General features: G+C 34.0%; 1 protein-coding gene across 1 annotated transcript in view; it reads right to left on the bottom strand.

Moving 5' to 3' along the window:
- The window catches only part of LOC141814672 (uncharacterized), a 32742-nt gene that overhangs the window by 3699 nt on the left and 4042 nt on the right, over positions 1 to 25001 (bottom strand). Inside the window, exons 8-31 of the mRNA XM_074702611.1 lie at positions 24010 to 24162; positions 22913 to 22977; positions 20708 to 20792; positions 20476 to 20558; positions 20280 to 20384; positions 16671 to 16730; positions 15964 to 16082; positions 13778 to 14159; positions 13511 to 13698; positions 13359 to 13431; positions 12087 to 12225; positions 11800 to 11969; positions 11355 to 11702; positions 10504 to 10671; positions 10129 to 10422; positions 9676 to 9852; positions 9167 to 9430; positions 8745 to 8843; positions 8433 to 8617; positions 6061 to 6396; positions 4329 to 4482; positions 3887 to 3997; positions 1550 to 1717; positions 699 to 825 (exon numbers count right to left, since the gene is read on the bottom strand). Of these exons, the coding sequence (XP_074558712.1) occupies positions 699 to 825; positions 1550 to 1717; positions 3887 to 3997; positions 4329 to 4482; positions 6061 to 6396; positions 8433 to 8617; positions 8745 to 8843; positions 9167 to 9430; positions 9676 to 9852; positions 10129 to 10422; positions 10504 to 10671; positions 11355 to 11702; positions 11800 to 11969; positions 12087 to 12225; positions 13359 to 13431; positions 13511 to 13698; positions 13778 to 14159; positions 15964 to 16082; positions 16671 to 16730; positions 20280 to 20384; positions 20476 to 20558; positions 20708 to 20792; positions 22913 to 22977; positions 24010 to 24162 (4053 nt within the window). The remainder of the gene's footprint in view (positions 1 to 698; positions 826 to 1549; positions 1718 to 3886; positions 3998 to 4328; positions 4483 to 6060; positions 6397 to 8432; positions 8618 to 8744; positions 8844 to 9166; positions 9431 to 9675; positions 9853 to 10128; positions 10423 to 10503; positions 10672 to 11354; positions 11703 to 11799; positions 11970 to 12086; positions 12226 to 13358; positions 13432 to 13510; positions 13699 to 13777; positions 14160 to 15963; positions 16083 to 16670; positions 16731 to 20279; positions 20385 to 20475; positions 20559 to 20707; positions 20793 to 22912; positions 22978 to 24009; positions 24163 to 25001) is intronic.

The following is a 25001-nucleotide window of genomic DNA, read 5'->3' as shown; positions in this document are numbered from 1 at the left end:
ATAATAATACAATACAATATTTTCCTTCCCAAATTCTACAATTATTAAAATAAAATTTTAAACCAATAGCTAAAAAAATGATATACTATCAGACCCACATTTCTGCAGTAACAGGTATGAACATTCTCCTTGGATGACTTCAAATATTTCCTGGTTGAACTTATTTATCAACGTATAGTTTAAAATTTTGAGCCGTACCAGAATTTCAATTTACGACTGGAACGATATGATTTTGTTACCGTATCTTGTTGTGCCAATAAAAATTTCATTACTTTTTAAAACATAAAATATATTTTAAAAATTCTATTTTTCCTGACAATCTGTCTCCTACATCTTTAAAGAGATACTTAGTCTTTGTTTACTAGAGGAAAAAAATAATCGTGAAGGGAAAGGGGACAGAAAGGAAAAAAATAAAAAATAAAAGAAAGGAAAGAAAAAACAATAAAAAGCTTGTGAGTCGGCCTCACAGTCGGTGAGGCCACCACGAGGTCGTGGCAGTCTCACAACCTCGCAAAGGCCTCCACGAGGCCGTTGCGCTCATGCCGATGCAGGTCAATAGGTAGAACGGTAAATTCCATCCGTGCCGACCCGCATAGCTCAGTATCTAATTCCATGATTTAGAATGTGGTTACAAGTTATATTCTTCACGAACATTACCTGCTATCAATTAATTACTGGAAAATAGACTTGAAGGTTACCTGTCTCAGTAACTGAGCTGATGGAACTGGTATTCATGGTCTTGGAGGCAATAGACTGCTTACAAACATCATAGAGCATAGGAAAAACACTGGTGAAAAAATCAGGGTTGTTGAATTCCTTCACAACCTAAAATTGAGAGAAACTGCAATTAGATATAGGGAAGCAAATTTTCTCAACAATGATGATAATGTCTAGATTCAATGTTTTTCCTTAGAAAAATCAGATAGGAATATGAATATTTAATTTCAGTAGATGCAGGAGATGGGAGTACATGAGTAATCTGCAAGCTTCAGATGTTGCAGCTTCTGATATTGACATGATTTGAAAAATGCAAATACAAAGGATTCACAACCATGTAAATCCATTTCTACTACTCATTCAACCTAATAAATGTACAAAAATATCAACAGTAATATACTGGTTACATGGGAATACTTCTCTGCTATTTATCAACACCTTTTCTGTGTTTCACATGCACGACTATCCTAAATCTTGATGTTCCTACAATGCATTACATAACTGTACTTACGAAGTAAAAAGAGAAGAAAATTGCAGACTAAATTATTCTCAAACATAATGAGAATCAACTCATCATATCAATCATTTACTTCACATTATTCCATCAAAGTATGACCTCGCATAACCATTTCTTGGAGTCTCAATCTGCAAAGTATTTCAATTTTTTGAAATGCAGAACAAGAGAATGTCTTCACTCTGTAGGTGAGACTGAGGGATTATACAGTTAGAATAATCTGCATTGGTTATATCCATTTCTGTGCATTCATACATAAGTGAATCCAAACTTGATAACTTAAAGTTGCTAAAGCCAGAAGGCACAGCATTATTTTACCTGCTGAAGGCAAGAGAATGCTGCATCACGGTAAATTTTGATTTTCTTTGAGCAAGCAGACATCATTGCCTCTATAACCAAAGAAGGCATGGTCGGGTCTTCATGAGATATTGTTTCATGACAAGATGAACATAGTGAAGCTATGCCATGTAGAATAACATCTTTCCCCTGAAAAATAAGTATGAAAAGCTTAGAAGAATTAAGGACAAAGAAGATGAAACCTGAATATGTTGTTACCAAGTTGGCTTACATAGAAACCACAAATGGAAAGAACAAAAACTACAAAATGTGTAAAATCAGTATCTGCTCAAATATTGGTCAAGAATTTAAGCATGTACCCATTTGCAAATTCTAGTAAAGATATCATCTGATTTAGTGTTCTATATCAATGTATAATATCAAGTTTTGCATCCTGAAATTTAGAGCATAAACTTCAGAAATAATATGTTAAGAATTGTTTAGGGACTTGATACGCAAAGTTCAACATCACCAGAATATTCATAAAGCATTTTGGCATCCACCATGACTTGCCACCTTCATTCCGTTAACTGTCAAACTATTTCCCACTGGAGGAGGTGGTGCAGACTTGAGCCTGCTCTTTTCATAACAAAAGAAACCGATAAAAGCACATAGCTATGGAACGCAGCTTACCGCTCTACTATATTTTTAATTCTCGACAGAAAACAAAATCTTCATACTTCATTATGCACATGCCTCTGACAGTTTCCCTTTCGTTCCATTCCAGTCAAGCAACAGTTGGTATACCAATGCAGTATAAGGTTATGATTATAGAATCAAACATAAGAGGGAACCAATCACAAGCATTTAATTGTTTCCATAGAGTTATAATCATGGAACCAGAAAAGGTTAAGACCCCATTCTAAGTGAAATACTGATATCCTTGTGTATGCTGATAAAGGAAGCCTTGCAGTACCAGAGGGGGGCAAAATTTGGTTGTGTTGAAGTTGAGTAGTATCTGCATGGGCAGATTGAAGAAATGATAACTAGAGTATCCTTGCCCGAGCCAGGCCAACTGGGTTGGGCATGGGTTCACACCAGGCCATGTCCAACTGGCTCACAGGCAGCAGGGTCACTACCTGACCAGAGCCGACCTCTGGTTTGGTCCACACAGACACCTGTTTGCAGCCTGGCCCATTTTCCACCTCTACTATTAACTTATACTATTATGGGTAATGCACAATGCAAACATGCTAGACATGGGGAAGCACAATCCAATAATCACAAATAATTCAGCAATGGTGAAACAAATCTAAATCATAATAAAAAGTTAATAGTGGTAGACAGGTTTTGTTATGGATATGGGTATATTCCACAGGCGATGTCAGGTTTGTGAGCTTGTCATAGAGAACTCACCAATCTCAAACAGTCACAGCAAATACACACAAAAAAAGGGCAATGACTCTCGCACTTTCTATTTCTCCGTCCCCTTAAATACACACATCTCACTTGCAAAATAGAAAACAAACTGCACAATAGAATTCCCTTCATGTCCGGAACAAGGCCTGCTACATGAAACATGCACTAACAGACAGCCACCTGAACTGATAGGCAACCAATGAACTCCTCCACCATAGACACACCAGATACAACCTGAAAACAACTTACCACCCTGTTGATTTATCAATTGTCATAAACCAAGATCATAATAGGATGACAGGTTTTAGGGCATATTTTTCTGGATATGGCCCAGGTTAAACCTAAACTGTTCAAGGCTTAATAATCCTGGTATAATAATATAACTGTGCATCTATAATGACATTTTCTTGGTGTAAAGCGATAATCCAACCCAAGATGCATGAAATTGTCCATTTATGAACAGTCATTGCCATCATCAAGTCATCTTATCCCAACTATTTTTGTCAATTACACTGATATGATGTGAATGGTCATGAATCTACACAAGGTGCCAGTTGTGAATGGTCATGAATCTAAATTCTAAATTTTCTGATGTGAAAGAGTGAATATTACATTGTTAAGCAATACAAAACTGTTGGAAACCTTACTCCAATTAGAGATCGCAACCAAAGAAGCAGAGATAATTCACCAGTTGCATACTGTTTGCAGCCACACTTTCACACAAACCTCAAATAGTTCAAGCACTAGAGATTTCAATTTAAAAGAAATTGTCAGAACTTGATGTCTTTTATTTGAGAAATTTTATCATTTTTATATTATTACTTCAAATATCATTTTTTTAGAATGCAATAAAATCTAAGCCAAAAAAATGTTGTACATAAATATAATTTATGTACAAGGCAAGCAGACCAAAAGTGATGCAAGATTGATTGATTCTTCCTAATTTTAAACATTTAATACCTCCCAAAGACGACCAGGCAACTCCTTCAGAAGGCATCTGAGCAGATTGAGATGATGAGGAGAAAGAGATTGACCAAGGATTTCACTAAGCTTCCGAATAGCTTTAGCTGACTGTCATAAGAAAAGAAACAAGGGATCAGTGGCAAATAACTCTAAACAATAAACAATTTCCAAAATATGTATCTGTTGCATGACTGAATATCTTCAACGAATACTGATAAGAGTTTAAGCTTGAACCATTACAGTAGTTGAATCAAGCAGTATATAAACTTGTATCAACAGATACAATCAGACTATATAAACTATAAAATGGCTAGAACCAGCAATACTGCTCAAACTTGTGTATTGTTCATTAGTTAGATGACTACATACATGGTAGGAGTGATATAAGTCAAGAATTAAAACCATACTCGGTTATCTATAACAAAGCAAACTTATTCACCTTTCTTTTACTTGCCCAAGATGATGAAGCAAGAGAATTGCAAAGAAGGGCAACAACTTCACCCAAGTATAATTGAAGAGTGACTCTTTCACTGCTAGAATTCTCTTCCCAGAGCTCCTCAAATATAGTACCAATATCTTTTTCATCCTCAAACCTACAAAACCATGTAGACAAAAAAAAAAAGCCTTCAACTCCTGTATCACTGATTCAATCACAGATATAGAGAGAATTTCAAGAAAGAAGAAAGGAAACAAATTGAACAACTTAATATCAAGAGGAATGCATTGAGCTACCTTATAAATGTTGATTACATTATTAATGGAAGAATAATAGGGGAATGAATGGCTATGTTAATTGAATTTAATCATTACTGTTCTGATACAGGGAAATTATTAAACCACCCAACCCTAGCAAGCCCCCTGCTATATAATATGTGTGTGTGTGTGTGTGTGTGTGTGTGAGAGAGAGAGAGAGAGAGAGAGTTGTTATTAATCAATAGGAAATATTACATATATTCCCTTGCTATTACATGTATTTACACCTTAGTTGATGACCATAACAATAACAAAAGAAAGTGGGCATGTGGTTAGGCAATATCTCATTGATATCTGTTCTTTTCTATTAGTTCACTGAGTTCCCAAGATACTGATATTCCAATACCATGTCCAACGAAATCACATTCACAGTTAATCATATTGAAGAGCTGGACGCAGAAATTTAGCCCTTCAACTGCAAGGGTTCGAGCTTGAGTTTTCAATCACTATATCATTACTCGAGAACCTTACGCTGGACCATAATGCTTCTGGGTAATGCTAAAAAGGAGGTTGAGCCCGAAGTTTGAAATATTAGTATAACTGGTGGGATCGTATACCAATCAGTTCTGACTAGTTTGGTCAAGTATCAGAATTGATACGAGGAATCAAAGAAATTGAAATGCTGATTTGTAACTCAATGATGTAATCCATGTGTCTTCCTTAATGTTTGTCTAAACAACTATTTGTGTATCATATTAATTTTATGTTCTTAGTGGTAATTTCATAATCACCATACACTTGAAAGGGATGTTGATATAACTATTATTGGTTTTTGAATTTGTATCAAATCTGTATCAACTGCAACATGCTTTGTATCACTCATATTGGCATCATATCACCCAAATCATCGATTGTTGGTATCCACCTGTATTGATCAGCAAGTGCAATACTTTACATTTTTGTTGGTGTTGATCCTATACTCAACAAATTGAGTTCTCAAAATTGTATGTTTGGTTAGTATCTATAACATCACTAGCTGTCAGAGCATAACAACAATTAGGACACAATTGATATACCTAGTAGAACTTTACCTTCATTTTGATTATGCTTATCAGTCTAGCATTTGTAATACAGTATCTACAATGGTAACTGGTATGCAGCAGGAACTGAAAAACAGACTGGTAGAGCTGAAAATAATCCAAGAAATCAGAAATAGATAACAACAATAATCAAGTCTTATCCCATTAGGTGAGATCGGTCATATGGATCTTCCCACGCCATTGGACTCCATCCCCTACTATATTATCATCTATATTTAAATAAATTTTATCATATTTTATGATTGCTAACCAAGTTTTCTTTGATCTTCTTTTTCTTTGTAGAAGGAATAGATATAAGGAATGATAAATTTACAGGACATCTATTCAAAATATTAAGGATGTAAAAGAACAAATATAGATTATTTGACAAACACAAACCTGGAAAGAAATACTACAGGAACAACCACAACTTGGTATCCACTAAGGACACCAACCGCAAGACTTGAATAAGCTTTTAGAAGAATAGCACATGAAAGTTGGGCATTTCTTTCACCGCAATGTAAGGCAGCAGTGTCTTCAATGACTTTTTGAGCCTGAGATGGGTTTGCATAATTCAGAATGACAGCACAAGCAACTGCAAATGCTCTCTTTAAAGAACTACTTTTCTCCTCAAGAACAGCATGATAAGTGAGTTTTAACAAACTTCCAGTAAAAGCTTTGATATCAGAAGCTACTTGCTCAACCAACAATGTAATGAAGCTTGCAACACCCACCCTGCAGGAACAGAAAAATATGTTATAGAATACAATCCAAGAACATACCTTAGTTTGTCACAGCACTATTGCACTTCATTTACAGAAGATGGAAAAAAAAAAACAGAAGAGCATAAAAGCATTAGAAACTTATCAGATGCAAACAGCACGTGTACAATGCCAAGCAAAGATTATATTTGTATGAAATAGTTAATTATTAGGTGTAATCATAAGATAGCTTAATGACAGACATGTCAGTCACTCCATTTGAAACATGGTCTTCATCTGCCACTCTCATGTTAGATCAGACCCGATTTGACACTGAGACTCCTAGTAGGATACCAACACTCCAAAAGTTTAAAAAAAAAAAAAAAAAAAAAAAAAAAAAAAAAAAAGAGGTATCAACCACCTAGGTGAGATCGGCTATATAGATCCTTCTACGCGATTGAGCTATATCCCCTACTATATCATCATTTATATTTAAATAAATTTTATCTTATTTTATTGTTACTAACCAAGTCTTCTTTGGTCTTCCTCTTCTTCGTTTGATGTGCACATTTGTCATAGTTTCTGAAATCTCAAACACAGTAAAAGAATTAAATCTTCCAAGGGTGCTTGGAGCTAAGTATAGGTGTCTTGTATATGTTTTCTAATACCTTGTGCTAGAATTAATGAATTGACATAGGAGTGTATTAATGTAACTATGAGAACTGAACATATTTTGCCCTTGCATCATCTGGGCATTCAACTTATCACTATCAAAAAGAAAGGTGCCATCAAACATGAGGGGGTGACACAATTATTTTTACATAGAAAAAGGAAAATATATGTACAATGTACAATAGAGGAATCATCATTGACTCAGCATGACAGTCACCACACAAACTCTCTCATCTCTGATAACCTAGTATAAAATGAGATTCCAAGCCTTGAATAGGACTAATAGAACAACATAAATCTGCAATGTTAGATAATGCTAGTAGAAAAAAAGGTACCAGGGGTATGTTAAGAACATAAATAAACAAATTTGTTCATTTCAGATGGTGAGCCTTCTATTTGTGTTACTTCCTATAGCCCAACACTCCAATCCATAAAGTTGGCAAGTCATACAACTTTATAATAGCCCAACTCCACTCAGACACTAAAATATCTAGAAACACAAACCAAAACCTTCCAACTATCTGAGTAACATCAACAAATGAAAAATCTTAAAGAACAGACAAGTACTATGATCAACGTGAGTTTAACAAATTACTGGATTAGAATTCACCAATATGATATTTGATTTGGTTTTGCATTTAAAGGTGAAAGATTTGAGGTAAACTTACTTTTGTGCGTGTTAATTCACAGTACAACAGTAAACCTTTTTGGCTTTTTGGTCATGTCTGCAAGGCTACAAAAGATTGGTGACATGCTAGAGGCCTCACCTAAGGATCATGACTGTTTTCTTTTACAAGAAAAAAATAAAAATATTTGCGAACTAAATCTTGGATCTCTTTCTCAGTTTTTTATTCCCAAAGGTTTTTTTACTCATAACTATAGAATTGGCAAGATCATTACCTCATGCAACTGTGCTATATTCTAAATTCGCCTACCAATACTGGGCAATGGGTTACTTGTGAATGTCATGCAAAGTATGACCGACTTAGATTGATTGGCCATGTGCATCACTTTTCATTTATTCTTACATCTTCCATCATGAGAGTTACATCTACAAAACTAAGATCAGTGCATAAAATATTCATATGACCAAAAAAAATTTAGAAAATCTTCCACATCTATCTTGAACGTAATCACTTGCAATCAAATAGTGAGATAATTTTCCTCAGATTATGAAGAACCATTGGAAATAAGAGGTCATAAAGCAATAATTCTGATTATCATGCATAATTTTTCATGACTTAAAGAAACTTAACATGTGACCAAACAAATTAACACAAACAAAAGGCAAACATAATAGCATATGAAAGAAAAGGATATAGTAAGAGAACAAAATTAATAAAAGTGGCAGTGAAGAACACAAAAGCATGAACTTGGACAAAAATTGCAAGAGCCTACCTGGTATTTAACCCCACTCCTGACCTTATCAGCTGGGCTAGCCGAGGAACCAATAAATCCAATGATTTTGCATCCACGACTTTCAAACATAAGTGGAGGGTTTCCCACATTGGAGAATCTTTAGCGACAGCAATTCTCAAACTGTCAAGTTTTTCAGTTTGGATTCCAACATTTGCTGCATGCATCTGGTAAATGAATAGAAAAGAAAAACATTGTAGTCTTGCAAACAGACCATGTATTAACAAATTATATTCCCTAAATCCGACATTTCAAACTGACAAAAAGAATCCACACTTTTTAACGAGGTCAAACCTCAACATAGTTGAGCCTTTGGTCTTCTAAGCTTGATAAACATTCCAGCATGCAAGATACAAGATCCGGTAAATGAGGACGAATAGCGATTCCAGCATTCTGCATTAGAAAATGTTAAAGAAAACAACTTTAAAGTTAGAGGTTAATGATGAATTATTATAGATGAGAAGTGCATGCACCATGTAGTCGTTCAATAAAAAGAATCTGTAGTAAATTAACATAATGTGGGACTAAACCTGCCCGTCTAACTTTTTGGATCTGTAGTACTAGTGGGATCTTTCACTTTTTCTTAGGAAGAATCATTTCAAATGATATAATACACATCTTCATAGTGAATAAAGATGTTCATAAATACAAATATCTGGAAGTGTAGAAGTTCTTTTTGACGTATTATTTCTGTATATATGTTAAAAATTGCTTACCTTTGCCAATTTCATGACCATCGCTATGGATGCCTTTTGTATACTGGAAACTTTACTTACAATGCCCTCAGCTATTAACAATGGCAAAACAATATTCATAGTTTCACTCGCATCTGAGGCTGAACTAAGTGAAATGTCACACAGCCTAGTGGTTAATGAGGTCACAGCACGACACAAACTGTCACCAGAATTCCGTACAGTTTCTTTTATGTCATCCATTGCACGGAATGCTATAGTCCATATGCTTTTTAAATGTCTAGATACCTGTATAACAGGATAGAATCAATATAAGAAAAACAAAAGTGACAAGGTATTATGATTTCATTTACATAAGTAGTGTAAGACAAACTGAAATTATTGCAGATACAGTATAAAAGGTTTCTACAAGGCTATCTTCAGATTGCTAAATGCTGCTATTTGTACTTCATGGCTATCCTCATATTACTAACTGTTAGATCTTTTTGCACCTTAAACTAAATAATTAGCATTTCGAGATATATGACACTAACCTCACTAAATTTACGACCCTGAATAAGGTCAGCAAGTGCATAACAAGATGCTTCACGTGAACGCCAAAGTCTTGATCCAGATTGTGCCAACAAATCATCCACAATATAGTCAAAATGTTCATCAATAGTTTTCTTTGAATCTGCAACAATAGATTTCCAAATATGTCCCATGGCATCCTACTCACATAAAATTTCACAGTTAAGAAAGCATAAACCAATGCAAAAAAGAATACAAGGAACATATCTACTATTTACAGCAGGAAAAGCATATAATACATGTAACTGTATAGTTGGACACAGGTTAATGAAAATGGTCTTCATTCAATGATTAGAAATGAAATATAATCATTTGAGACAGCAAAATAAAACAATTGTATAGAGATCATACACACACATGCATACAGCAAGAGCACTTATGTAGACTGTTCATGAAAGACAGTAAGACTTAAATACCTGGACATTCTTATCTGGGTCATATTGGTACCTCACAAGCCTAGGAATCAAAGTGCGTAGATATGGTTGAAGAGCATCTCCAGCCTGCTTTGCAATTTTTGAAAATCCAAATGCTGCACCTCTCTTAGAATTGAGGGAAGCCTGATAGTTAGCCAGATCCATGAACTTGTAAATCAAGTCAGGTTGGCCCATCTCATTGGCTAGACTGCAAAGTTCTTTATAAGTGCTTAATTTTCCTCCGCTGAGAGTATCACCAATTGCTCCTTCTTGAAAAACTTCAGAATCATCCATCAGCTATAAGAGAAAATAAATTAACTCAGTCAATAATAATAACTGAGTAGATCACAGCAAGACAACCAGATTTAAAAGGAATACCTTGATAGCTCTTTTCCTCTTCCCTGTGCCAGTTAATGTGCTTACAAGCGCATTTACAAGGCTCTCTTTCATTGAAGGATCACCAAGTTCGTACACGATGCTCATACCTTGAGATGCCAGCTCCTGTGTGAGATCATTCTGTTCACCAAGAAGGTGCGAAAAGGCTTCCTGGAAATTTAAAATAAAAACAATGAAAAAATAGAAGAAAATCTTCAAATAGTTTTCATTACCAATTACCAATCCCTGCACCCACTTTGTCTAAAACCTGGTTGTCCACCCACAAGTTCAAGAAAAAGGGATAAAAATTGCATGTTATTTCAGTAATATTGTGGGAACAAAATTTAACCACATCACACATTATATTTTCATGCCATCATGCTAGTTTAGATACCTTAAGACAAGAATATCCAATTTACATGTATATGTCTAATTACAAAAGGTATCAAGCATATGTCATGTGTGAGAATTACTTATTATCAAGTGACATAAATATGTCTACAGTTCCTGCTGGACTTTGAGCATAACTTATTATCAAGTGACATAAATATGTCTACAGGTCCTGCTACTCCTGCAGGAAATTGGGCTTTTGATTTGAGGAGTACAAAAGAACAAACAAAGAGGGATAACACAAAGGAAGGAAATTATAATTTGCAGAAAGTTTTTCTGCCTATGCATACCCTCAAAAAAACACATCCTCAGCTTTTTATACTGGTAATGTGGGATAAAACTCGTGATAGGAAAGTACATAAGATGAAATCCAATAATGTTGTATCACATGAATAAAGATGACAATAAGAAATACTTCAAGGTGATCTTGTACTTTAAGGTGATCTTGAATGAAAGAAGCAAACCTGAATTTCAGGAAGGATTTGTTGAATTTTTGGATGATGCCCACAATACATTAAGAGTGAGACCAACCATACAGTACCAGCACACCGTTCTTCCTTTCTGCTACTGTATATGAGAACATCAAAAAGTTTTCGTGTTATCACTTCTTGGGCCCTTATCTGTGATTCAATATTTATGTCATTCTCAAGAGAGGGACTGGAAGTTTTGGATGAACGTATGCCACCAGTAAGATAGCTGGAGACTTTAGACAGGGAATTGTAATTTGATTTAAGTATCATGTCCACAGTGACAGGAACACCGCCCCATATAAATGATAGAGCCTCCCCAGAAGCAAAAAGGATCTCCTCCACCTTAACATTCCAAAATATGTAATCGGAGTAAAGAAATCAACCAATTTAGGCTATGCATACAATAAAAATATAAGAAAATAGATAAATAATTTCATACCTTCGACCGACAAAGACTAAAAATGAGATCAAGAGCACATTGTATTTGCTCAAAGGAGGTTTCCTTTACTGAAATATGGCCCAATGAAATCAGAATCCTTTGAATGGATTTAATATCATCTCCAGAAAGTAGTTTATTTAGCTTTCCTTGCAAAACAGTTAGAATTCCAGCTGCAAGAAGTTCATAAGAAAGCTGAGGAAAGTTGAACTTGGTTTTGGTGGTAATTTGTTGAAAAAATTTCAATCCAATATCCCTCCATAAATATAATAGAAAATTTAAAGGGTTACCTTGCCAATATGAAGATAATGTACATCGAAGACCAATATGGCCAAGCGCTTCCATTGCAACAGAGGCCAGTTCTGAATTTTCATTCTCAACTACATGCACAAGAGTATCAATAACAACCTTGAGATGCGCCTCTGGTATCTGAATGTGAGTCATCAGAATATTAGTCAGTAAAATGTTGTCAGAAACTAAGGGCTTGTTCATTTGGACAAATAATTGAAGGATGGATGAGTGGATGGATGGATCCATAGATTCATACATTCAGCTGGGAGATGTATCACTCAGGAGGGATAAGTAAAAGGAAAAAGATTATTTGCCCCTCCCAAATTGAAGAGAGGGAGGGGCACGGGAAGAATGGATGATAACAATTAGTTAATTACAAAACTAACCCTTTAGTCTTTGTAAGCATATTAACCATATCTTCATTGTTTCTTTGTGGGTTCCCTCACATGACACTACCACAAATTTATAAAGAGTTTCCTCAGGCACCATCACTCATGAACTAACATCGTCTGTACATCAATAACACTAGCTTCGACCGCCGCCTCAATGTCAAAATTTGTCATCAGTTGCACTAATGTCCACTTTTCAATAAAAAAATATTAATTACATTGGTTAATTGTAAATAATTGTTTTAAAAAAATGGATCACCTATAAATTTATATTAAGAATTTTAAAAGATTGTTTAATAAAATTTGTAAATATGGTTCTAGTTATTGAAGTAAATTTTCATATCATTAGGTTATTGACTTTCATCTTATTACCATGATATCATATTACTATCTATATTTAACAAAATATGTCATTTATTTAGTCTTCATCAAGTTGATTCTTGATTGAAAATTTTGAATAATATATTTCCATGGCAGTCTTTAAATTTAATTGTTTTTGTTAAGTTGATTGGTAATTGAAGTTGATTAATAGTTAATTGAAGATAAAACAATCTTCATACATCCGCTCATTTATACATCCCTCCCTCCCCATCAATCCTTCAATTGATTGTTATTCAACTGAACAAGTCCTAAGAGATCATCAGTAAGAAAACAAAGACTTCGTATAGAATTACAAAGTACAGGAAAAAAAATTGATAGGCATCTAAAAGCCAAGCAAATAGAGTTTGGATGTTAGTTTGACTAATAAAACATATGGGAATGGGAAAAGGAGAAAGAAGATGGTCATTTTCTTCAGTTTGCTTCATAAGAGTAATGAAAAACTTATTAGGTCAGTGAAAATAAGAACGATGACTAGCCAGATACAGTTCGAAAGATACTTGCTTTTGGTGGTTCTTTTATGCATTCAGCTGCCATATATCCTAGAGCACACAATGCCCCATGACGATTTTCAAACCTGATAGCATTCAATGCACAGTTAAACTTGAATAAAACCTAATTCACTCAAACAGATAAACCAAGCTATTGTCAATAACCTTAAAATGTGGGTGCTGCCACCAATAGAGTCTGAAACTTCAGATATAAGTGTGGACACAAATGGAGATGGCAAAGCAGAACAAGCAATTCCGAGTAAGCGTGATGCAGATTCACGAGTATCAGTATCAATGTGGCTCAGTAAAGGCTTTAGCCAAGACAGGCTTTCAGCGTAATGAGTTGCAACTAACTGTAAAGGGCAAAAACACAATTAATGAGCTAAAAGAACTTAAAAGGGCAGCCAAAATTAATTGAAAGATAATACTAACCTCTGGTAGATAAGCACCAATTTCAACTAATGCCTTGGTGGCAGTGGCATGAAGCTCAACGGATCCTTCAAATGCCATAGCATGCTCTAAAATTGAGAAGAGGGTAAAAATTTCTGAATGGGATACACCTGTCTCAATGCTGATCTTGGATGACTCAAAATCTGCCTTAAAACACTTCATCAGAAATTTAATCATGGCAACATATGCTTTAGATGGGAACAGAAGCATTCGTTCTCCTATCTCAGAAGAATTTAATAACTTCGGCTGCTGATTGCATATGTAATGAAGCATATTTGTAAGATCAGGATACTTCAGGTCAGCATTTACTTCAGATGTCTGTTCTTGATCTTCCATAAGTTGCAGTCCTTCAAGTGCCATTTCCCTAGTAACAATAATGAAATGGGGAAGGAACATCAACCGACACAGAAAATGAATTTAAGAAAAATTCTGAGCCTAGAAAAAAGCTTTTGTGGATGCAATTGAAATAGGCCAAGAAGATATAATGTATGTAGTGAAAATTGAATGAATTAGAGTTGGCGGTGCAAGGAGTAGAGGGAGATTTTAAAAACCAGTTGACAATAGAAAAAAAAAACTAAGAAAGCTGAATATTATTAGCACATAGCCTTGCATGGAATTCAATGACAAAACAGATGTATCCTACCACAGATCATGGAGATTAACATCGATTGATGATGATTGTGATCATATATGGATCTTGTCCCCAAATTTAATTCAGAGCTATATTACTAATAATAAAAAGGTTCTTTAAATAACTATTTATTACATTAAATAGAGTTTTCTTTGATGTCCCACTATTCTTACTCCAATACTACTCAATCCAATTTATTTAATTAAAAATCAATTAGTTACCTTTGAACATGTTTATACCAATTTAATCTATTTTGCTCATTTAACCAAACATTTCCATCTGATTGCTATGGGATAGTAGTTTTTTTTATTTTTATATTTTTTTAGACTCAAATCCATCTTCACATTCTCATTTCTCTTACACCTAAATGTTTCATATAAGTCAATGAAATCCTGACAAAATGGTATGAAGCATAATGCAGAATTTTATTTATTGAAATCAATTGTGTTACAGTTCAAATAGCCTAAGTAAATGTAAAGGGAAACACAACAAACATTGAGATCGAATGTGGAACTTTACGTAGTTTCCAGATAATAAAATTAGATAGAAGACAAACCAAGATTACCTGTATCTGCTAAAACTATCTAAGCACTTTGCTAGCAGAGGTACCCAGCCATGGCTCTGATATTTCCAGTCAATAGATTAGGCAAACAAAAATTGCTCCTAACTTGGTAAAACCTATGGAGTGTTATAAAAGAAGACTGACACAGAACCAGGGTCTTAAAGCCAATAAACATGTGATATCCCAGTTCAGTCTCATATAGTGAGTTGTGGGTTCGCAAAGGAGGTTTGAAAGTTTAGATAGGTTAGTTATTGTGAACTTGAGCATATGCATTTTGAGTGGTCTTTAGGCCTAACAAGTTAATGTAACGATTCACTCGTCTATTTGACTCATGACAATTGATATATGAGTAGACCTAATTCTAGGTATGATAAGGCATCGAAAAGGATTAGCTATTGATGGCAGAACCACCATTGAGCCTCATGTGCTAATAAACAATTTTGAACTATGAGTTGGAGTAAGTCTTCATAGTAACGCAAGCCATAAGTGGAGAAGACCGTGATACCAAAATTCAGTCGCACATCAAGTGTTGTAGCCCAATAGAGGGAATTTATAAACTTTGACAAGCTGGCAACTGCTAACTTGGGATGAGCATTTGGGCCAATGGTTGGGACTAACAGGTCCAAATAACTCATATAGTAGTAGTGATAAGATGGGCTAGGATATCAAGTTTAAAAAAGTTGATTGGAAGCATATGGGAAGAATGTGGGTTACATATAAAGAGAAAAATCAAAGATTCTATAAAAAAAACATTGCTCAATATTGGATTTCTCATCAGACTCGAGAATTTCTACAAAAAACCAGAATGGATCAACATGATACATACTAATTGTTTCAAGTATGGTTTATAGATCTCAACAGTTGCAGGTTGGCCTTGATGGATGGAGAAAAAAAAAAGGAAATCACCTAAATAAAAAACAACAAAATAAAAGGATCTCATCAGAAAAGGCAAGGTAATGTCAAGAAAAATGTAACCTTATGTCCATCTTCAAGTCCGCAGCTCCAAGAATGCAAATGTAACGGCTAGGACAATGACTTGTATCGAATAAAGAGGTAGCCCACCTTATTGCACAAAACCGCACATCACTTTGTGCCTTGCAAAATTAGGAAAAAAATGACAATTATCCACAACCAAAACATATTTAGGAAAAAATGTGAATTATCCACAACCAAAAGAAATTCTAAAATCAATGCCCAACACAACATTTAAGTGTGGTTGTTGTGGCAGTGATTATAGAATTTATTAAATTTCAACCTGAATCTTCATCAAGCAGCAAATCAAGAATATTAGGTAATATTCATGAAATATGAAGCAACAAACTCCATGTGTTCTTGTAGGGCATTTATGTCCCTAATTGTTCACTCGATTTGAATAAAATATTATATAACAATGCAAAAGCTTTTTATGCTCTAATTTTTTTCCTACAACCGTCCTACATACATTTCTGGTCCAAACATGACTTCTGGAAATAGTTTGTCAATAAGTCTTGCTATTACACAACACTTATATTAGGAAAAAATATTAAACAAGTACAATAGTGCCCGCAGATGCTGAACAACAATAAGCAAGCCACATAAGTGAGACTCAATAATACCAGAGTTTACACATCAATCTTAATCTCAAGCTGCAAAAGGAAAATCAAGAGAAATCAATTATAAGAAGATAAAAAAAGTATCTTTACCACTTGAGAGTTTTCGAACACAAGTTCTTCAATTTCTTTCAAGACAGCCACTGGAGCACTCTGAATAAGATGATCAAAAGAATTATAGAAATTTATTTATATCATATAGTTACACAGCTTATAAAATCAATAATTTAGAAAACTATTAGGATAGAAATGACTAACCAGATTATATGTTCGTGTTTAAGTTAACACTTTAGAAACAAAAATGGAAAAGAATATAAAAAGTTAAAACAATCTTATAAGTTATAATATCTTTGTGATTCTCGAGTCAGAGGCTCCCATGTCAATTTTCAGATTAAGCCACCATGATGCAAACAGGAAGGTTTTGGTGTTGCAAACCTACTCACTGATTTTACAGAGCATGCTTAGTGAATCTACTTAAAGTAAACTTGAACAAAAAGCTAACTAGCACTGAGATTCTGGGAAGTAGTGAAAAGGGAAGGGGGTGGCAACTATTGATTTGAAGAAGACAGAAGAAGAAAATGCATAGGAAAAAAAGGGGATGGCAAAGGTAAAAACCAAAAGAAACAAGCAGAGTATTCCAACAAATTTGATAATTGTAATATGTATCCTATCCCACTATTGAGCTGTATGTATGGTTACATAACTGGTAATACCAGATTATTTAGCCTTTTCAGTTATATTAATAAGAATTTTTTTATCTTCTTTTAACCTTCACAACTTCAACTCTAAATCTTCAAAAATAATTGAAGCAACTTGTCAAACAATGAGATTTACATGAACATGTCCGTACCATTGATAACACATTCCATCATTTTATCATCTACCAATGCTACAAACAGCTCCTTAAGAATAGCAACAGTTTCGTTGGTGTTATGTTGCTGATTCTCATCAACAGCGGCATATTGAGGCTCTCCATCTCTCTACAATGAATCAGGAATATCTGTAAGGGCATTCAAAGTTTAGTCTCGATGCACCTACCCTACAAAGAATCTCAACTACCTTGCTGCTTGCTTTGATTCATCTTATTCTGTTGAATAACATTTATTTCCCTTTCGATCATGCCATCATGTTAGCCAAGATTCTTGTAAATTTTTCTTATGGTGGTTAGTTTACTATTGTACTTGTTATTTTTCATGTGGTTCATATGAAGTAATGTAGGTTAACCTAATTTTTTATTTATCTTGTAGCACAACATGATGTCCCTTATTAGCTGTAGTGATGGCACACATTTATGAGGCAAATAGTTATATGCATTGTTTTATATTAGACATAGTGGTCATAAGGCATAATATAACATTGGGTGATTTTCTTGTAGATGTGGATTTTATAGTAGATTGCAGTGAGACCTTTGACCAATAGAATGCTTTCTGGACCAATCTAGCAGGTATGCAGGCCTATCACCTAAAATATATATTAGCCATGTCAGCAAGTGTGATGTGTTACGTCAAGTTCAGATTACCTTTGGCGGTCATGCACACGTGGGAACATACATAGGTACTCACTATCACAAAATGGAAGAGTGCAAAATTCACATGCAAAGAATGCTCCTAACCAGACTCATGGATTAGTGTTTCACAGGGGTGAAGTTGTACTTTAGTGTTTATTAATTGCAATTAATATTTTTTTCTTTTTATTAGCATATATTATGCTTATCATCAATTCATTGTGTTGCTTGCATACTTAGTTTTCCCTATTAACTTCCTTCTCTTTCCACTTTTGGGTCATGAGAAGCGGGCGTCAAAATTTAATTTTTCTGTATGGTAGAGATAATGGGAAAATTATGAAATTCTCTATCATCCCTTGTTCCTTCCTCCCATTTCTATCCATGTAAACAAGCAATTAACTTCTCTGAAGCTTAAGTAAGAAAAGAATGTCCATACTTGTCTACTCTTCCCTTAAATTGCCCAAAGCTTTCTATCTATAGGAACCAATTTTCTCATCAAACAATAAGATAAGACTTACCTTGCGTGAACCTAGGATCTAAAAATTTAAATATAAATTGCAACACATACCAAAATGAACTCAACACTTCAATAATTGGAATACGTCACAACATCAGCATGCAAATGCAATTACTCACTGCTCTTTTTAGAAGGACCAGATGATGTTCAATAAAAGTATGGAAGTGCCTAGGAAAATAAGGTATTAAATGGCTTACAAAGTTATCCAACCTAATATTAAAAATTAAAAAAATATCCGATCAATGGAGAGTAAGTACTCTAATTCTTTTATATAAGAATAAAGGAAATATACAAAATTGTGAGAACTATAAGAGTATTAAACTAATGAGTCATACCATGAAATTTTGGAAAAGAGAAATAGAAAAAAGACTAAGAAAGGAAACTACGGTGATCAAAAATTAATTTGGATTTATAACTAGAAGGTCGACAATAGAAGTTATACATCTTCTTAGACAACTAATTAAAAAGTATCAAGAATAGAAGCAAAACTTACATATGGTATTCATCGACCTAGAAAAAACTTATGATAGAGTTCCAAGGAAAATTATATGGAGAATTTAATAAAAGAGAGATGTTACCAAAACGTATATTGAACTAACAAAGGATATGTATGAGAATATAATGACAAGAGTGAAGATTTTAGACAAATTAACTGAAGCGCTCCCCATAAAGATAGGGTTACATCAAGGATCAACTCTAAATCCTTATTTTTACACGAATCATGGACGAACTTACTGAACACATTCAAGATATGGTACCACAGTGCATGTTATTTGTAAATGATATTATTTTGATGGATGAGATACGTGAATGAGTAAATGCTAAACTCAAATCTTGACGGGAAATGTTACAAGTGAAAGATTTTAGGTTTAATAGAGTAAAGATAGAATACATAAAATTTAAATTTAGTAATATTGGATGTAATGAAATAATTATTAAGATAGGAAATGATGAATTATCTGTAACTAACAGTTTTAAGTATTTAAGATCATTTCTACAAACAAAAAAGATAGAATGATTAAAAAAGATGTCTTACATAAAATACAAGAAGGATGGTTGAAATAGAGAAGAGTGTCAAGTGTTCTTTGTGATCATAAAGTACCTCTTACACTTAAAGGAAAGTTTTACAAAATGACAATTAAACCTCCAATGTTGAGTTGAATGTTGGGTTATAATTCAAGCACATGAGCAGAAAATGAAAGCAGCAGAGATGAGGAAGTTAAGGTGAATGTGCGGGCATACATTTATGGACAAAATAAGAAATGAAAACATTAGAAAGAAAATCGAAATTGCACCTATTGAGGAAGAACTCAAGGAGACACGTTTAAAATGATACGGACATATACGTAGATGACTAATAGATGCTCCAATTAGGCGATGTGAAACTATGACAAATGTGCATATCAAACAAGGAAGAGGAAGATCAACACAAGACTTAGTTAACAACAATAAAATAATAAAATTTATTTAAATATAAATGATGATATAGTAGGGGATAGAGCCCAATGACGTAGAAAGATCCATATAGTCAACCCCACCTAATTGGATAAGACTTGGTTGTTGTTGTTGAAAGAATAATCAAGCTAACATTACTATAGTTGCACATTTACCAGCATAGAAAACTCTAAAATCTGTTTCGAGTTGGAAGAGAACAATGCATCATGCACTACTTAAAAAATACCTTGTACGCCGATGCAAGACAAATAATTGTATCTTGAATAGTGAGGTGCAGGGACTGGTCCTCTTCCTTTAAAGCAGTAAACAGCCGAAGAGCCATGTCAATTTTCTCTCTGCCACAAAGGAACAGTAAAAAAGGAGTACAAATCATGTTCCCGATGAAGTTTCAGCTAGTATTATAGAATCTAGAAAAATAACACCTGCCTAAAAAGATGAGGCATACGTGATGCAAGCAAACCAATAGCTTGGTAAGCAAAAATTTTGACATCCTTTGGAACAGCCTCTAGGGAACAGGATATTAGCTTAAGCAATATTCATAAGAACAGTGCAGATAGAAGAAAGGTGCATGTGACTAGAATCAGACAACATCATCACAGCTCCACCAAAGAGGTAAAATACAAGAAAAAGACTAAAACACAAATATGTATTCACCAGCTTCCGCCTTTGAAGCATCAAGAGATCGTATTATTCCACTTAAAATAACAGGAGCCATGAGCTTCAATTGATCCATTATGGCCTAAAAAATTTATCCATCAGATTAAATTTTTGACATAGTCTTGGAAAGAGAAATATATTTAGAACATATAGACAGCGTCATCAGCTAAGAAAAGACAAACATGATAAAGGCTCTTAGTTATACATTCAACCAAGAAAAAAAAACAAATGTATACTCGAAACTGATATCAATACCAATACATGCCTAAATAGCAGTTGTCTTTTGAAAGAGTGATATTTACATTTTCAGGTTTTGAACTCTTTAAACAAGGATTGTGTCGGCTCAATGGAGGGATAAGATTCAAGTAGATAAACACAGATTGACAATAGTGATGATGACGGTGACAGCGTTAGACAACACCAATAGCAATTGCCACAGAGGCACAGACCAATAGAGGTTGGTACAAGCCAAAAGAATATATCAGAAGATATAGAACATCGGCCCTGAATCAAATGTCACACCAATTCAATCCTATACTACTCAGTACAATGTGATCCGAATGCTAAATCATGGTAAATAGTATCCTAACCAAGTGATACAAATTTAAGAGTTCACCTAAAAATAAATACTAACTGTACTTTCAGTTGTCCTTGAAATCCTCCTAAGCAATAGATGCTAATGATGAGAAATAGTGAAATAAGGGGGGAAAGGATTTACATGTGATTTTCATTGACTTAGAAAAAATAATAATATATTCTAGAGAATTATTGTGATTGGCCTTAGAGGAGAAAACAATATCTAAAAGTTATATTGATGAGATGCATCATGACAATGAATTATTAATGTTAGATCCACTGGGTGTAAATGAATTATTTTTCTTCAAGGGATCAATTCTAAGTTCCTATCTTCTTACATGAGCAGAAGAATGAAATTGCTAAAAACATAAACAACCTTGGTGCATGAGCTATGTGCAGATGATATTGTATTAACTATTAACCAATGATAGCATAAAGGATTAAACTTGGAAACTTAAATTGTGCGGAGACAAACTTTAGAAATCAAAGGTTTTTATGTAAAACTAAAACTAAATCTATAAAACAATTTCAATACAAAGAAAACAAGTGAGACCAATGCACTTCACCTAACTAAATAGATGATAACCCTTGCTCACTAGTGATTTTCTCCCTCAAAGATCAGGACATAATGTCCTCTTTTTCTGACACTTTTCCCATTCTTTGAATCTCCATCCCATTTCTTTGGCTAGTTTACAAAATCGACTGTCACTGTTCCTTTTTTCCTTTAGTTCTAAGTATTTTTCATCTTACCAAGGAAAATTAGGAATAGGCAATTTCATCATAGTCCAATCTTCCTTGAGGCCCTTTAACTCAAGACGTGTCTAACACGGATCAAGGCACGTTCAATATGCATCAATACAAGGCTAAGCCAACAAAACTTGATAAACGGTAAGAGCAAATTTGCACATTGTGAAAGTGTCTATATTTCCTATAACTAATGGCAGGCAATCTGGTTGGCTTCCCTCATATTGAAAGAAGTTTCAGCAATGGGGATGAAATTGGGAAATCAATTTTTTCCAAAAAGGAATTGAACCTGGGAAATGGAGTCAAAATGCTCAATAAAAATCCTTCATCCAATCAGAGACTAGCAAAATGAGACTTCTGAGCTTGACTTCCTTGATTAGATTATCCTCTGTGATTCAATCAGTAAGCAATCTTAGTCTCTAGTTTCTGTCGGTGTGATATTATCAGCTGTGACATAGTAACCTGGTGATATGTTAACACCTGGTCATAAAATGAAGCAAACTTTCTACCTCTAAACATGACTTCAAAATTACACTGTTAGGTTTGAGGATTGAACTAGAACATAGTAAACTCTTTACTTTCAAACACCCATGGTAAATACTGATGTATTTTCAAACATTACCAAGAGAGAGGACGAGAATAATAACTAAACATTTCATCTGTTTAACTATGTCTTAGACTTATGAGAAGCACAATCGTCGAAGCTAAAAACATTGACGAGGGAGTTTACATATGATCATGATCTTTGACATCAGAGTTTATCACTATATTCTAACTTCTACACAAAGATCAAGCAGGATTAAATATTAAAAACGAAATAAAAGAGAGATTAAAATATAAGGGGATAATTAAAGGATAATGCAGTTGAAATCAAATTCATACATGTTTAAATACCCAAACAGTAAATTCCATCCCTAGCTGCTTCAGTCTTGAAGTGGTTGAATCCCCTATTTCAGATAAACCAACATAATGATAGTATAAATGAGTAAGAAGATGGCATCACAAGGGGAAAATGAAATGGAAAGGAAAATTGATCCGCTAACAAATCAAACAATAAGTGAGGTAAATAGAACTAGAAAATGACTCAAAAGGTCAAGACGCATACGGGCCCATACTCTTAAAAGACATACATAAATGTAATTGTGATGAAAAGATGTTTTTATCCTTTCCTATTTTTTTTAAATAGTACCTTCTGACATGCTGATCAAATATGTCAATTTTGTGTATTGATAGGCTGGATTGTTTGAATTTCCAAGCAGTCACAAAGCAGCAAAAAATTCAAGTAGTAAATTAAAGATAATTTTGATTCATCATCAAAAAGAAAAACAATAAATGAGTTGGATTCCGTGAATAACACTTACTAATTACTCAGGACAGATAATACTAGAAGTCTAAAATCTCCTGATGCCAGTACTTTTTAGTCTGCAATATCAGAGCTATTGGCTGTTAACTATTAAAAGCACCCTGAATGCCAATTATAGTTTTGAAAATAATATGGAAACAAAAAAAGATCATTAGAACACTAAATCTACAAAAATACAAGAACCAATATGTTCTCAGTCATTATTTAATCTCAATACTCCTACCAATGTCCCTTGAGTAATCATTTTACTGCTTAAAAAGACATTTCATATTAGAAAATTATAGGATACAGCAATTAGAGATCTGTTAACAGATGGTATTGCTTTGGAATTCCAAATACAATTAAAGAATATTGTCGTCAATGTAAGTATTTATATATGTGGCACTATAAGAAAGTGAATCAATTAACGAAGTGAAGAAAATAAACACTAAGATAGATATAGAATAATGGAGCCAAATCTTCTTCCATAATCTCTGGGACAACTGAACAAGAGATGCCCAAAAACAGAACTAGATAAAATTTTCATCCAGAATCTGTGCTCATCAAACCTTGCAAAGATCTAATAGAAAATGAGTATCAAGTAAAAAGAAAAAGAAAAGCATTTAGTAGTTAGTACCATAAATGCAACCGAAGATACACTGTAGTGTTGAAGGAAAAGCATTTGCTGCAGTAATTGATCGGCAAAAGATAGACATGAGCCGCACTCGCATTGCGACATTCGCTGGAGTTACCTTGGAATCTGCAGCTATGCTTTCAACCCCAACATTACCTAAATGATGAAAAAAAACTGTAATTAAAAAATTGAGATATACATAACTGTGGAAGCAGATAAGCACAAGATCAATTAAACATTTCAGGATTTCAGATATCATACATTGAAAAGCATAGACGGCATGAAACCGTCTAAACAACTTGCTTGTTGCAAAAAGGCAATTTGATAGAATTCAAAGCACGCACACCAATAATCAGTATATAAAACACGTACAGTTATAAGTTTAAGTGAAAAGAATAATCTTAGTAATTACAAGATTCTAAATTTCCCTATGTTCTTATCATGCATTTCTCTAAATATCCTAAATTAGGAAAATATTAAAGGTATAGAATATTGACTTTTATTGACGGACGAAATAAAGTAGCTATTCAGATTTAATCAAACAATTAAATTGCATAGTTTTTCTCTTCTACACGGTTCACAAGTAGAATATAGCATAACAAGTAAATCTATTTCCTTTGCTATGACATTATCCACATACATGGTGGTCCCTTTTGTAGCAATAGATCATATTATATCATAGTCACTGTCAGCACTAAAAACAATGCAGTTGATTGAAGACCAAAAGGAGTCAAAGTGAACTCAACAGATATTACATTTTAAGATTATTAAGTGAAAAATTGAAACATAGAGTTTAAGGTGTTCGGAGATTCACTTGTAATGATGAACACAGGACAGATCCCACAAGAAAACCTCCTATAACTAAATAGTTTGAACAATGGATACAATTCCAAAGGAGAAGCCTAGGGAGTGGATGCCTGCTGATGGTAGCCAAAATATGGTAAAACTCTTGTCCAATTACTGCAAGATAAGTAAATAAGTGGGGAAGGCAAGTC

The sequence above is a fragment of the Curcuma longa genome, chromosome 21, assembly GCF_044706935.1.
Source record: "Curcuma longa cultivar G26 ecotype Majalengka, Jawa Barat chromosome 21, ITB_CL_G26_1.1, whole genome shotgun sequence".
NCBI lineage: Eukaryota > Viridiplantae > Streptophyta > Magnoliopsida > Zingiberales > Zingiberaceae > Curcuma > Curcuma longa.
This window is presented reverse-complemented; position numbering and strand designations above follow the sequence as displayed.